This window comes from Kogia breviceps, chromosome 10, assembly GCF_026419965.1.
Source record: "Kogia breviceps isolate mKogBre1 chromosome 10, mKogBre1 haplotype 1, whole genome shotgun sequence".
Classification (NCBI taxonomy): Eukaryota; Metazoa; Chordata; class Mammalia; order Artiodactyla; family Physeteridae; genus Kogia; species Kogia breviceps.
This window is the reverse complement of record NC_081319.1, coordinates 36,893,560-36,907,444: the sequence shown is the minus strand read 5'-3', so window position 1 is coordinate 36,907,444 and position 13,885 is coordinate 36,893,560. Positions and strand designations below refer to the sequence as shown.

The 13,885-nt window shown below is 52.3% G+C and overlaps 1 protein-coding gene across 1 annotated transcript in view; it reads left to right on the top strand.

Annotated features, from left to right (window-relative positions):
- Positions 1-8,980: 8,980 nt before the first annotated feature.
- Positions 8,981-13,885, top strand: part of DNAH1 (dynein axonemal heavy chain 1) — a 72,477-nt gene continuing 67,572 nt past the window's right edge. Inside the window, exons 1-4 of the mRNA XM_059075942.2 lie at positions 8,981-9,316; positions 10,333-10,405; positions 12,649-12,823; positions 13,275-13,431. Coding sequence (XP_058931925.1) covers positions 8,981-9,316; positions 10,333-10,405; positions 12,649-12,823; positions 13,275-13,431 — 741 coding nt within the window. The remainder of the gene's footprint in view (positions 9,317-10,332; positions 10,406-12,648; positions 12,824-13,274; positions 13,432-13,885) is intronic.

Below are 13,885 nucleotides of genomic sequence, written 5' to 3'. Positions count from 1 at the left end.
CGATGCTCAATGAGCTGCTTGGAGCCAAGGGGAAATCAGAGGTGCTCAGAGCCTAATTACGATAAGCAGCTTTCTGCAGCTCCTCAGGCCCCACAGAAATGTCTTGCGCAAGTTATCACTGTCTCGGGGCTGGTCATCTGGAGCTTTGACCCAGGCATTTAGGGACTGGTAGGAACCCCTCCTGGCTGCTGCTCCCGGTGAGCAGAACCTCAGCATCCTGGACCTTGTTCACTGGAGTGGTATGGAATTGCAGGTCAGAGGGAGGAGGTAGGCTGGGGAAGAGGGTGTAAAGTGTGGTCATGTGCAGCTGGGCAGATGTTGGTGGCCACCATCTTCAGGGTGATGGCCTGGTGTGATTGCTCTGTCTTCTCAGCATTTCCTATGGGTTCTTGCAGGAGTGATGGAGCTGGCAGGACTGCTGGGAAAAGCAGCACCCCTGATCACCACTACACAAGCTCATCTTTCAGTTGGGGGATGCAGCAGTGACCATTGCATGATTGCCTGCTGAGTGGTACTGACTATGGTCCCCTGAGGAGAATGTGAGCATATTCTGTGGATTGAGGCAATCAGGGAGGGCTTCCTGAGGAGGTGTTGCTTGAGATGAGATGGACAGTGGTAGATAAACCAAAAGAGGAGATTCTGTCTGCGAAGTTCCACATAGATATAGGTGGGAGTGGGATTGGACTGGGGGCTGAGCATTCATGGGTGACTGGTCCTCGATCCTCCAACCCCCCAGGAACTCCTTTCCACTCCTCCTCCCTGAGCTGTGGGCTTTCAAGGTATTGTCTGTCAAGCTGACCGTGTGGATGAAAGGAGAATTAATTTGTCTCCATTTTTATTCATCAGAGAAAATGCTGTCAGAGCTGCTGAGGCCAGCTGGCCAATGGCAGAGAAGGGGAGGATCAGGGGAGGCCTGGGGAGAAGGCGTGCCTCAGCCCTTGCCCAGCTCTCTCTCTGATATCCTCCATGCCTGTGACTTGGTTTCTCTTGGCAGCAGCTCAGAGCTCCTGGCCTAGCAAACCAGAGAGAGATCCTGGGGTGCAAGAGGCCAGCTAGGGGCAGGTGGAGAGCGGGTAGCTTCAGCCACCCTGTCTGAATGCCTGTTGCCCTCCGTTCTGGCTTGTCGGCCACGTGAAGGGCCCATTCTGCTGCCTGTTCACACAAGGCTTTCATCTCTGCAGCTAGTAAAGCATTCCTCCAGGCCTCAGTGCTGCCAGCAGGAAGGCACAGGGGAGGGGGGAGCCCAGGCCTGCCATGCCCCTCAGACCCCTGGTCCAAAGGCATGGACCTGGGCCAGGGTGCCCTAAGCAGCCTGTCTGCCCAATTCGTACCCCCACCCCCACCCCGCCGCCAACTCTTTCAGGAAGCCAGTCTCTCCCCATTTCAACAAGAGCAAAGCTGGCCTCCCTTCCAGCTCATATAGGGCAAAAGACTGCCCTCCCACCACAGGAGGGGTAGGAGCCCAGGGTGGTGTCATGGCTCAGCCCCTTGTTCCTCTTCCAGGGAGCAGGTAGACGTGGTAACTTCTAGGGCAGGGTAGGAAGATCAAAGCCTGAACCCATGCCCTGCCATTGCAGAAGATGGCATTTGAAAGTAGGCACTTGAGACTCAGGAGAGCGGGGACTGACCCACAGTCCCCTGCTGAGGAAAGAGGCAGTCACATCCACTGTCCACACCTGTAGAGGGGCAAGGTGGAGCTGGCAGGGCTGCTGGGGAAAGCAGCACCCCCTGGTCCCTGCCACTCAAGCCCACCTCCAGTTGAGGGGTACAGCAGTAACCATTGCGTAGTAGAGGGTGAGTGACTCTGTAAGCTGTATATCTTGAGAGTGGACCCTTTCCACAGTGGCCTGTCCATTTGTCCAGAAGCCATGGCCCCTGTGATGTCACCAACCTGCTGTGTTGCTTGGCAACTTTCCAGGATTAGTGCTCTGCCCCTGTCATCCCTGACGTCCCACCATGGGCTGATGTTGCCTTGGTAACTGGATGGGTACTGCAGCTTTTTGGACAGCTGTACCCAGTGTGGGAAGTGGCAGGCAAAAGAGGAGAAGCCAGTGCCTCTCCACAGGCTGATTGGGGTACATAGCCTATCTCCAGACCTACAGAGGAGCCAAGCTGCCCAAAACAGGGCTTTGGGGGTCTCTGTCCCCTCGAAGAGCTGAGGCCATTCTTGCCTTCAATCCCCCTCACACTCTTTCCTTCCTTCTGCTATGGTCACCAAGTACCTATTGTGTGAATGCCAACAAGAAAAGCAAAGTAAACTATGGTTCAGGCTCAGGAAAGGTTTTATCGGCATTGGGTCTTGAAGGATGAATAGGAGTTGGCCAGGAGTAGGAGTTGGTGGAGAGAGATGTCTGGACAGAGGAAGCAGAAGTCAGTGCAAGGGCTGAATCATTACCTCTAGTCATAGCTTATACCCTGCCTCTGGGTTCTTTGTGGCCTGGTCTCTCCCACTTAGTAGACATTTTATGGTAGGGACAGCGGCCAGTTCAAGTCCCCAGCACAGGCCTGGCACCAAGTCAGCATTACTAAAATGTCAAATAAAATCGGGCATTTGCATAATGAGTATCAGGTCCTACCACCTCCCCGAACACTAACCTGTCTTACCAAGCCTCAGTTTCCCCATCTATGAAATGAGGCCAATTTTGAGAAGGCTCTGGGAAGGGATTCTCAGATTAAGGTGGAGTGATTTTTACATTTTCTTTGGTTTGTAACCCATCTCTTTTCCTTATAGAAAAGTGGAAAGACTGGTGGGTAGAGTGGGCATCTGTATACCTTCAGATCCCCTCATTATCAGTATCGGACCACTTTTGCTTTATTTCCTCTCTCTATATAGTTATCTATGTATAAATTTTGCTGAACCATGTGGAAGGAAGTCCTGGTAGCAGACATCCTGACATTTGTCCTTAAATTCCTAGTGCACATCAGCTAAAACAAGGACAGTCTTCTGTATAACCACAGTAACATTATCACATCTGAGAAAATTAACAATATTATCCAGGGCAGGAAGGAGGATCTAAGCCTGAACCCCTGCCAAGTCTTGGAGCAGATGGGCACCTGGCAGGGGCGAGGGGGCGGGGGAGGTTCATCCACTGCCCACCCAGCGGAGGGCTGAGGTGGAGTTGCAGCCCGGCTGTGTATATATGTGTGTGTGTTTAAGCTGAGCCTCTGGGGGAACAGAAAAGACCCTTTCCGGTAAATTTCCCCAATTTTTCTTCCCACGTTGTTTACATAGCTTTTTATTTATTTATCTATTTTTAAACAGGATTCACTCAGAGTTGTCGAACTTTGAAAACAGCATTTGGCTGCTTTGTCTCTTTCTCTAGAAAAGTCTGGGAGGGGAGATGGATAATGGAACCTGGATTTGAGAGCCTAGACAGCTGACACTTTCCCACTGGCCCCCAACCCGCCGCTCGGAGGTGGCCCAGCCCTGGGTGGGGGAAGCCGCGTGAGTGGGGCGGGAGGAACCAAGTCAGGAGTGTGTAGGGAGGCGGAAGCTCCCGCCAGCCTTGCCGGATGGTCCCGCCCCTTAGCAACGGGCCCAGCGTCCCTCCCTAGAAACGGGCAGCCGGACCCCACAACGTGTGCGGTGGAGCCGGTAGGTCGGTGGGCCCAAGGGATGGCGGGGCAAGCGCCTGCACGGGGACCTCAATAAGTCTCAGAGGGCAAATGCCCAGAAAGGAGGATGCTCTCCCGGCCCAGGGTCCACATCCCTGTCCACAAGCTCCCATGCCGTTTCTCTGCCTTGGCCAGTGGGAAGGGAGTGGGGTGCACTTTTAAACAACCTTGCAGATAAGTCCCATACTGACCACACCCCATGCTGAGAATGTAGCCCTCTCCCTGTCCTTTCCCATGCAGGGAGAAAGCCAGGGTTCTGGTCCTCCTCAGCCACCAGTGCCTCTCCTGAGCCTGACCACATCCAATCTTCTTAGTCCTCAGGGTCCCCATCTGTAAATTGGCAGAGTACTACTGCATCTGTCTCACAGGGCTTACAGAGATCAACTTCCTTCCTTTACTTACCCCATTCATTCATTCGTTCATTCTCACAGTCATTCACCACTTTCTAGGCACCTACCATGTGCCAAGCCCATGCCAGTCCTGTGCTAGGTGTCGAGGTTCCAGAGATCAGTGTTACTTGAAAATTGCTGCATTTGAGCACGAACAGAATACGTGAAACAGATAAGGGTGCAGGATCCTTGTTGAATTGGGTGGGTGGCTCCGAAGCCGTCCTGCTTAGGCACTCACCTTGCAGAACCTCAGGGCTCCTTGGCACACAGTTTGAGAACCACTGTTGTGGTGCTAAGGACAGCAATCTTTGGGTCAGAGGTGGACACCTCAGTTTCTATTCTGGTTCTGCCACTTCTTGGCTGTGTGTCTTTTCCAAGTTTCTTGACGTCTCTGGACCTTAGTTTCCTTGTTTGTGGATTGATGATTCTAGTAGTACCTGTAGTGAGGATCAAATACCCTTGTTAATCTGTGTCCATCCAGCCCAGTGCCTGGTGGGTGGTCAGGTCACATGGGGTTGAATGTCAGTGAATCCAACCTGAAGCTTCCTCTGATGCAAACCAAAATGGCTACCAGTTGATCTAACTGGGTCATGGTGTATGATCTTCTTTATGTGTTCTTGGATTCAGTTTGCTAATATTTTGTTGAGAATTTTTGCATCTATATTCATCAGAAATTGCCTGTAATTTTCTTTTTTTGGTGGTGCCTTTGTCTGGTTTTGGTATCAGGGTGATGGTGGCTCCATAGAATGTCTTTTGGGAGTGTTCCCTCCTCTTTTGGAAGAGTTTGAGAAGAATCGTTGTAAGTTTTTCTTTGTATGTTTGGTGGAATTCGCCTGTGAAGCCATCTGGTCCTGGACTTTTGTTTGTAGGAAGTTTTTTTGTTTTTTGTTTTTAGTTACAGATTCTATTTCACTTCTAGTGATCAGTCCGTTCAAATTATCTATTTCTTTTCAATTCAATTTTGGTGGGCTGTATGTTTCTAGAAAATTGTACATTTCTTCTAGGTTGTCAGATTTGTTGGCATATAATTATTCATAGTATTCTCTTATGGTTTTTTGTATTTCTTGGTATCAGTTGATATTTCTCCTTTTTCATTTCTTATTTCATTTATTTGGGTTCTCTCTTTTTTCTTCTTGGTAAGCCTGGCCAGAGGTTTGTCCCTTTTGTTTACCCTTTCAAAGAACCAGCTCTTGGTTTTATTGATTTCTTCCTATATATTTAAAATCTCTGTTTTATTTATTTTCTCCCTATCTTTAATATTTCTTTCCTTCTGCTGACTTGAGGTTTTTGTTCATCTTTTACTAGTTCTTTTAGGTGGTAGATTAGGCTATTTATTTGAGATTTTTCTTGTTTTTTGAGGAAGGCCTGTATCTCTCTCTGAACTTCCCTCTAAGAACTGCTTTTGCTGCATCACATAGATTTGGAATGGTTGTGTTTTCACTGTCGTTTGTCTCAAGGTATTTTTTAATTTCCTTTTTGATTTCCTCATTGACCCATTGTCTTTTTTAGTAGCATGTTGTTTAGTCTTCATGTAATCATTTTTTCTCATTTCTTTTCCTGTGGTTGATTTCTAGTTTCATGCTCTTGTGGTCAAAGAAGATGCTTGAAATAATTTCTATACTCTTAAATTTGTTGAGGTTAGTTTTGTGCCCTAGTATGTGGTCAGTCCTAGAGAATGTTCCATGTGCACTTGAAAAGAATGTGTATTCTTTTTATTTGGTTTTTTAAATGTAATGTCCTGAAAATATTAAGTCTAACTGTTCTATTGTATCATTTAGGATCTCTGTTGCCTTTTTAAAAAAATTTATTTATTTTTTATATTTTTTGCTGCATTGGGTTTTCGTTGCTGTGCACGGGCTTTCTCTAGTTGCAGTGAGCAGGGGCTACTCTTTGTTGTGGTGCATGGGCTTCTCATTGCAGTGGCTTCTCTTGTTGCAGAGCATGGGCTCTAGCTGCATGGGCTTCAGTAGTTGCAGCGTGCAGGCTGAGTAGTTGTGGCATGCAGGCCTTAGAGTACGTGGACTTAAGTAGTTGTGGCACATGGACTCAGGAGTTGTGGTGCACGGGCTTCAGTAGTTGCGTCACATGAGCTCAGTAGTTGTGTCTTGCGGGCTTTAGAGCACAGGCTCAGTAGTTGTGGCTCATGGGCTTAGTTGTTCTGTGGCATGTGGGATCTTCCCAGACCAGGGATCGAACCCATGTCCCGTGCATTGGAAGGTGGATTCTTAACCATTGCAACACCAGGGAAGTCCCTTCAAATACATTTTTAATCCCCTTTCTCTTTCTTCTCCTTCTGGAATCCCTATTATGTGTAGCTTGGCACACTTTATATTATCTTATATATGTTTTTCATTTGGCTTTGTGTCTACTGTTTTTTTGAGACTTATTTTTTTTTAGTTATCTATTTTATACATATTAGTATATATATGTCAATCCCAATCTCCCAATTCATCCCATTCATTTCCGTTATTCTATCTTCCAATCACTTATTCTTTCTTCTGCATTTTTTTTTTTTGCGGTATGCGGGCCTCTCACTGTTGTGGCCTCTCCCGTTGCGGAGCACAGGCTCCGGATGCGCAGGCCTAGCGGCCATGGCTCACAGGCTTAGTTGCTCTGCGGCATGTGGGATCTTCCCGGACCAGGGCACGAACCCGTGTCTCCTGCATCGGCAGGCGGATTCTTAACCACTGCGCCACCAGGGAAGCCCTCTTCTGCATTTTTTATTCTGCTATTCATTGCCTTTAGCTCAGCTTGCGTCTTGGCACATGAATTCTCTAATTTTTCTTGGCTCCTCCTAATAGTTTCTAGTTTTCTAGTCCCTTTTTTTTTACAGTAATCTGCATTTCTGTTGATAGCCTTTCTTAATTCCTTCAGTATTTTCATTACCTCCTTTTTAAACTCGGTGTCTATAAGACTGAAGAGGTCTGTTTCATTGTTTTTTTCCTTCAGGGGAACTCTCTTGGTCTTTTAACTGGTGGTGGTTCCTCTGCTTCTTCATTTTGCTTGTATTTCTCTTATTCTGTGTGTTTAGGAGAAACAATTATCTACTGTAGTCTTGGAGGGCTATTTATATGTGGGAGCGTCCCTGACAGCTTGTATGGGATTAATATTTTTTTGGCATGAGGGCTATTTTTGGTTTGGATTCTTGCCATCTCTTTTCTCAGGGTGTGCTGGTCGTTATCCCCTTCATAGGGGATATGCAGATGCACAGCCCCCGTGCACGCTCCCAGGAGGGTGGGGACAGAGGTTGGCTCCCAGTGGCGGGATCCTCATTGGTGGTGGCCACGGCAGGCTGTGTGCTCCCTGGAAGGAGGACCCTCCACCTACCCCTGGAGCTCCTGTAGGCGGTACCCTGCTGCCAGATAGTGAGCTTGGGAGAAAGAAGCTCCTATGGTGGGCCTGCCCCGTCTCCTCACAGGGGTGTCCCCAGCCTTGCCTCTCTGGCAAGCCCAGCCTTCATCGCGGACTCCCCCGGTTGTGGTAACCACATCCTGGCCCCCTCAGGCTTTCTTGACACAGCGAATCCCAGTCCTCTCCCTGGTCTGACCTCCAAAGCCGAAGCCTCAGCACCCAGCCTCCCACCCCCGCCTCAGTGGATGAGCATCTCAGGCTGGGGAGTGCCAGGTGATGGCCCTGACTGTCTATGCAGATCTCTTTCCGCTTTGTCCTCCAAAAACCCGTTGCTTGCTGCGTTCTCCCCCAAAGCTCCCCCTCTGTCCAGGCTGATCTCCTCACCAGTGAGGGGACTTCCCAGTGTATGGAAACCTTTCCTTTTTCACAGCTCCCTCCCAGGGGTGCAGGTCCTGTCCTGTTTCCTTTCTCTCATTTTTTCTTTTGTCCTTCCCAGATTTTCTTGTTCTTTTGGAAGTCTGAGGTCTTCTGCCAGCGTTCAGTAGATATTCTGTGAGGAACATTCCACATGTAGATGTATTTTTGATGCATTTGTGGGAGAAGGTGAGCTCTACATCCTACTGCTCTTCCATCTTGATCTGATCTCCCTGACTGCCTTTTTTATTTTTGCACCAGCATTACACACAAACCTCTTCTTCCTCATACCCTTATGTGCTCCCCTGACCAAGAGTTTCCCCTGGTGGTGCGTTTTGAGGTGGCCAAAAGCAGCAGTGGCTTGGCAAGGGCTTGCTTGCCGCACAATAAAAACTTTGCAAACCCTCATCCTCGGGATGTGCATGCAATCCAGTGGTGCATCTCTTGTTCCCTGTGGGGAGACAAGAGGGTGTCAGTTTCATTAGCTGGGTTGATCCTGAGAGCCAGGGTGTGGATGAATAGCTTTCTGTTGCTGGCAGACGTATGTGTGGGCCAACAGAGGGTCAGGGTGCCTCTCGGGAGGTGATTTAGTCCTCTGGCTCCTGGGGTAAGGTAAGGGAGATGGGCATGGGTAGGGAGATGGGCATGGGGGAATGCAGGGCATGGCCCAGTGCCCCACACTGGGAAGAGTCGGGGCAGTCCGGCAGGACTGGGTGGGGTGGGGCTGGGGTAATGGGGGTAAGGGGCACTGAGCCTGCAACTGGATGAAAGGTAATTTGGAGAAAACCAAACAGGGCTCTTCATTGAGTGAGTGAACTCTGGGCCTCCCTCTTTATCTCCCCTTGTGAGAAGCCAGGCCTTGCTCTGTAACACAGAGGAGAAGGGTGGGAAAGTACAGAAGGATGCATGGGGTTGGGGGCATCTATAGAGTGTTCAACCTCTGACTCTGGGCTCTCATTTCTCACACAGATTCTAGAGAAGGCCCTGCTGTCTCCTGCAGGACCTTCCTGGCACTCTGTGTCTGTTCACATTAGAAGAGTACTCCCTCCCTCCGTTATCCATGCCTGGGGGCTGGGGCTTGTTGTGGGGTGGCAGACTAGGCACCCCTGTATCCTGGTGGCCCTGGGGGATGAGCAGAGGTTGGCAAGGGCCCAGTGACACCAGTGTCTTCTCCTAGGAGCTCTGGCTGGGACATCACCCTGAGAAGCAGCATGGAGCAGCCTAACAGAGAAGGCCACAGCCCAGGAAGGACCCCTCAGGGCCCAGAGTGCAGCAGTACTCCTGTGGGCCAAGAGTGTAGTCTGAGAGACCTGGAGCATAACCTGGGGAGCATTCTTCAGGGACCAGATTCTGGGTCGGAGAAGCTTCCTCCAAGCCCTGACCCCAAGACCCCACCTTTGCCCCTGACTGCAGCCTCACCCACACCCTCAGACTTGGGGCAGCCCCAGAAGTTGCCCCTGATGGGCACTGATAAGAAGTACCCACTGATTAAGCAGCGTGGGTTCTACTCTGACATCCTCAGCCCTGGAAGCTTGGATAAACTTGGGGTGAGTGTGGCAGCCATACCCTACCAAGCCTGAGCCTTCCTTGTGGGTTCTTTTTGCCCTTTCTTCCTTTTATCCATCCATCCATCCATCCACCGACCTGTCTAACAATTTTCCACCCATTCACCCATCTGCCCATCCTTCTTACCATCCATCTCTGTCGATTCATTCAACAATTCATTACTGAGCACCTGCTATGTGACAGGCCCTGGACTAAGCCCCGGTGACAATACACCAGGATTGTCATCCTTATGCCTATTGTCATGGGGCAATGGCTTTGGTGGGGAAATACTCCTTCCCTCGGCCCCAGCTCTGGTGGGGGAGGGGGTCCTGGGACAAGGTGGTGTACTGCTGAGATTTACAAGATAGGTATGAATTTGCTGGGTAAGATAGGGGCTGGGGGGAGTGTTCCAGGCAGGGGGAACAGAAGATACAGAGCCTTGAGATCCCTGACAGAGGCCATGGCCCACATGGAGGAGGAGAGTAGAAAAAAGAGGAGAGAGATGAAGGGCAGGGGAAGACAGAGAAGGGATATAACTAGGGGAGAGTTCAAAGAGCCCTGTGCGTCCTGGACAGCCTTAGGATGGTTTTAGGCAGGGGAGGGGCCAATAGAGATAGGGCGAGGACCCATTGATACCCACTGTGCCAGAGGTCCCAGAGTGCCCTTGGCAATGGAGGAATACACAGAGACACCCGCAGGCCTTACATTACCTCTGTCTTGTGGCTCAGCCCCTGGACACACACCAGGAGTGTTCTCAGAGTAAGGAGGGGGACTGTGCACGACCAGAATGGCGTTGGGCCAGGGGTGTCCCAGGTGGCCACAGCTTGTCACCTACTGTGGCCTCTGAATGAGGAATTGTGCAAATTCCTCTTCACTGATTCTTCCTCATCCCTGTCCCTGTGCCCCTGGGATGCTCCCTGGTGGGCTTGGGGGAGACACCTGGCCTTGGGGGCCCTACCAGATCCTGCCTGTCCTTGGGTTGTTTACACTTCCTCAGGGCTCTCGGGTTTGGTTTCAGGAAGTGTGTCGTGGCCCCCACACGAACCAGAACCTTCTGCGGCAGGCCAACCTTGACAAGTTCACCCCAAGAGGTCAGTGCCCAGGGGCCTGGGTGGGTGGATGCCTTTGGAAGCAGGGCCTCTGGCCTTAGGGAGATTGTCTCCTCTTGGCTGAGGGTTTCAGTCTCCTCAACTGTGAAACGGGGATAACAAGAAACAAGGTGCTTTGCAGGGGCCCAGCTCATGGTGAGTGCTTGGTGAAGCACAGCTGCTTAATTGTGACTCTTGGCAGAGCTGTGTGTGACAAGGGCACCGTGGTGTGGTGGGGCCGCTGAGGTCCAGGTCCCCAGTTCCCTCTGCCTGGCTGGGGACAGTAGGACATTGACATGTGTGATTTCTGGAACGTGGAACGTGGGCTTAGAGGAGGTCAGGACTGTGTCTGAGTTGTTACTGGCTTGGGCTGCGGCACCTAGAACAGGGCTTGGTGCAGGAAGGCGCCCAGGATTTCATTGCCAAAGAGGGGAAGAAGGACGCTCCTCTCAGGCTCCGTGATGAGTCTTGTAAGGTGTGGGGCAGGTCTGCATGGCGTGGACCAGTCCCCAATGGCAGAGGGGAGGAGAGGGTGGCTCCAACAGAGGCAGCGAGCTGGGTGGGGCCCTGAGAGGCAGTGAGGATTTGGCGGGGGGCCCTCCTGGCTGGCCAGCGGACAGGATGCCCTTTCGATCAGGTCCAGAAGCTCCATGGTCCTAGCTGTCTGCCTTTCCACTCTACCCCCAGGAGAGGCCTGGCTCTGTGCTGGCACTGTCCAGATTTGTCTTCTTGGGACCCACAATCCTCCTGGGGGCCTGTGAATCCCCAAAAGTGGCACAGGAAGTATCACATGTACATGCCTCTGTGCAGTGACCTGAGGATCCAGCCTATTGTGGTCAGCAGTTTCACAAGTATCTGTGGCCCAGAAAATGGTTACAAACCACAAATCAAGGGCTGTGGGGGAGCTGGGAATGGGGCTCCTGCCATCCAGGGCAGGGGTGGGGGCAGGGCTGGTCAGCAGCTCTGCAGTCCCACCCAAGTGAGGAAGAGCAGCCCGGCAGGGTCACAGGGTGGCGGCAGTCAGGGCTTGTGGCCGTCAGAGCTCTTGGCAGAAGGCTACGTGAAGGCCTGGGAAGCCTGCCTAGGGCTCCTGGACCAGCAGGGGTGGGGGCCGGGCTTTGCTGTCCTCACCCTGGCTCCTTCTTGGCTCCTGAGACGCAGGGCCAGGCCCAGGAATTCATGATTCTGGGTGTGGAATGTGTTATGGACCCATAGATTCAAGAGCAGATGATTAGGGATCCGAAAACTGCCCTTGGGCCGGGCCATTTTGATAGCGTGGGGTTCCCCGAGCACCTGACAGCTCTGGTAAGAGAGCCGACTTAGCTGCAGGTGGATGGCCTCTGCTCAGCCTCTGGAAGCTTCTGTAGAGCCCCAGTGGGTACCCCCAAGGTCGACCCTCCTGTGGTGTGACTGCATCTTGACCCCAGAGACGTGAGGCCCAAGGAGGGGGTTTACTAGGGCCTCCCAGGGGAGTTGTTCGGAGCCCTCACTGAGCTGTCCAGAGCCCACCCAGGCCCTGAGAAAGGTGGCTCATCCCTGAAGCATTTTCCTGCAGCCCCATCCCTACTGCTGTGGTCTTGGCTTGCCTGAGACTTTCCTTCCCATTTAACATCCTGAGTCCCGGAAAACTGGAATGTCATCCTATCAGTGGGTCTCTCTTCACCATCTCCCTTGCCCTCAGACCTGGAATGGAAGCCTGTCTAAGGAGGGGTGGCCATTTTGTGACTTGATGGTCCCCTGGGGGTGGGGTGGCGGTGCCACCTACTCCTACAGTATCCAGGATGTCTTGAGTCTGGAAACAGTCCCAGTGAGTGAATGGCATTCAGACCCTGAGATGCATGGGAGGGCCTCTGGGGTAGGAATGTCAGGAACCCATCCCAGATATGCAGGGAGCTACCACTTCACCTTCCTATCCAGCTGTAATCCTCCCTGGTAGTTTGATTCAGCATCTGGCTTGAGCAAAAGCCGCTGGCACTGGGGCTGTGGGCAGAAAGGAGGGGAATGGTCGAGCATGCTGGCTCTGGGCAGGGCGAGCAGGACCAAAACAGACCTTCTGGAGGCCCTTGTCCTCCAGGCTCGTGATCCCTTGGGAACCCGGTGCACATCTGGCTTCTCACTGCCACAGGCCAGCTCTGAGCTTCCCATGCCCCAAAACTGCATGCCTGGTACCTGCCTAGCACTGTGTTTTGGGGGTTTTGGGCCCCAGCCTGAGCCCCTGCAGCTCCTGCCCCTGCCCCTACCCACAGTCAGAACCTTTGAGATTCCTGAGGACTTCGAGGAGCGCCTGGAGCATCAGCACATCGGGGGTACCACCAAGCTGCTCACCCAGACTGACTTCCCGCTGCAGGCCTATGAGCCCAAGGTGCAGGTGCCCTACCTGGTGCTGCCGGGCCAGTGCCCCCGCAAGATTGAGATTGAGAGGTAGGTATGGTTGCGTGAGCAGTGGGAGGGTCTGCCCTCTGGGAGGTGGCATCCACCCACCTCAAGGGGTGAGGGACAGTAGACAACTTAGGTGGTCATCCTCATGGCAGAGGTTACTAAGATGGGTCTGTGTGCAAGTGTTCAAATCAAATCTTCTAGCCCTTTGGTTTCTTAATAGGAACGAGTTGCTTTCCTTGCTGTGGAATCAGGGAGGGTGGCATTTAAGTCAACGTGGTGGAACTGACAGGCAGGATGCAAGGGCAGTGGAGGCCCAGGACACCAGCCCCAGCCACCATTCCACTTCCTGATTAGTCCCAGAAGGGCGGAGGGCCCTGGAGGGGTCACTGGGCCACACCCCTACTGCCTCAACTCACTGGGCCCTTGCTGACCCCCATGGAGACACCTCGCACGAGCCGAGCTGTCATGAGATTTCCTTGTCTTCCTCGGCCAGGAGGAGGTGGCTGTACCTGAGCCTGGACATTGAGCAGCTGCTGGTCAGCGAGGGCATTGACTCTGACAAGCTCATGCCCAGGCACCCAGACCCTCACCACCCCCAGACCATTGAGCAGGGTCACGACCCACTCTTCCCCATCTATCTCCCACTGAAGGTGAGTCCAGCTTCCACAGAGGGCCGATGATCAGGAGATGGGGGTGCAGGACTCCAGCGGAGGGATCAGACTCAAAAAGGGATCCCATAGCAATCACAAGCACTCACTTGTCAAACAGGACAACTGCATAGTCAGAGCGCTACCCCCACTCCTGGGGTTTCAGGCATCCTAGGCTGGGGCAGGAGGGGCCCCAGGACCCCTGGGACGCTGATTCCCTGCTTCTTCCCTGGGAGCCTGGGAACCCTGTGTACATGAGCTCTGTCCCCACCCCACCCACGGGCACCAAGAAGCAGCCCAGTTGGACTGTGGAGTAGTGTTCAGGCCTCCCTGACTACTGCATCTGATGTCACTGGGACGGGGAGACCTGTGGTGGAGGAAGGCACCATTGTAGCCCCTTTGGGGTACCAATGGGGAAACTGAGTCCAGAGGAGAAAGAGGGAGCATAGCTTGCTCT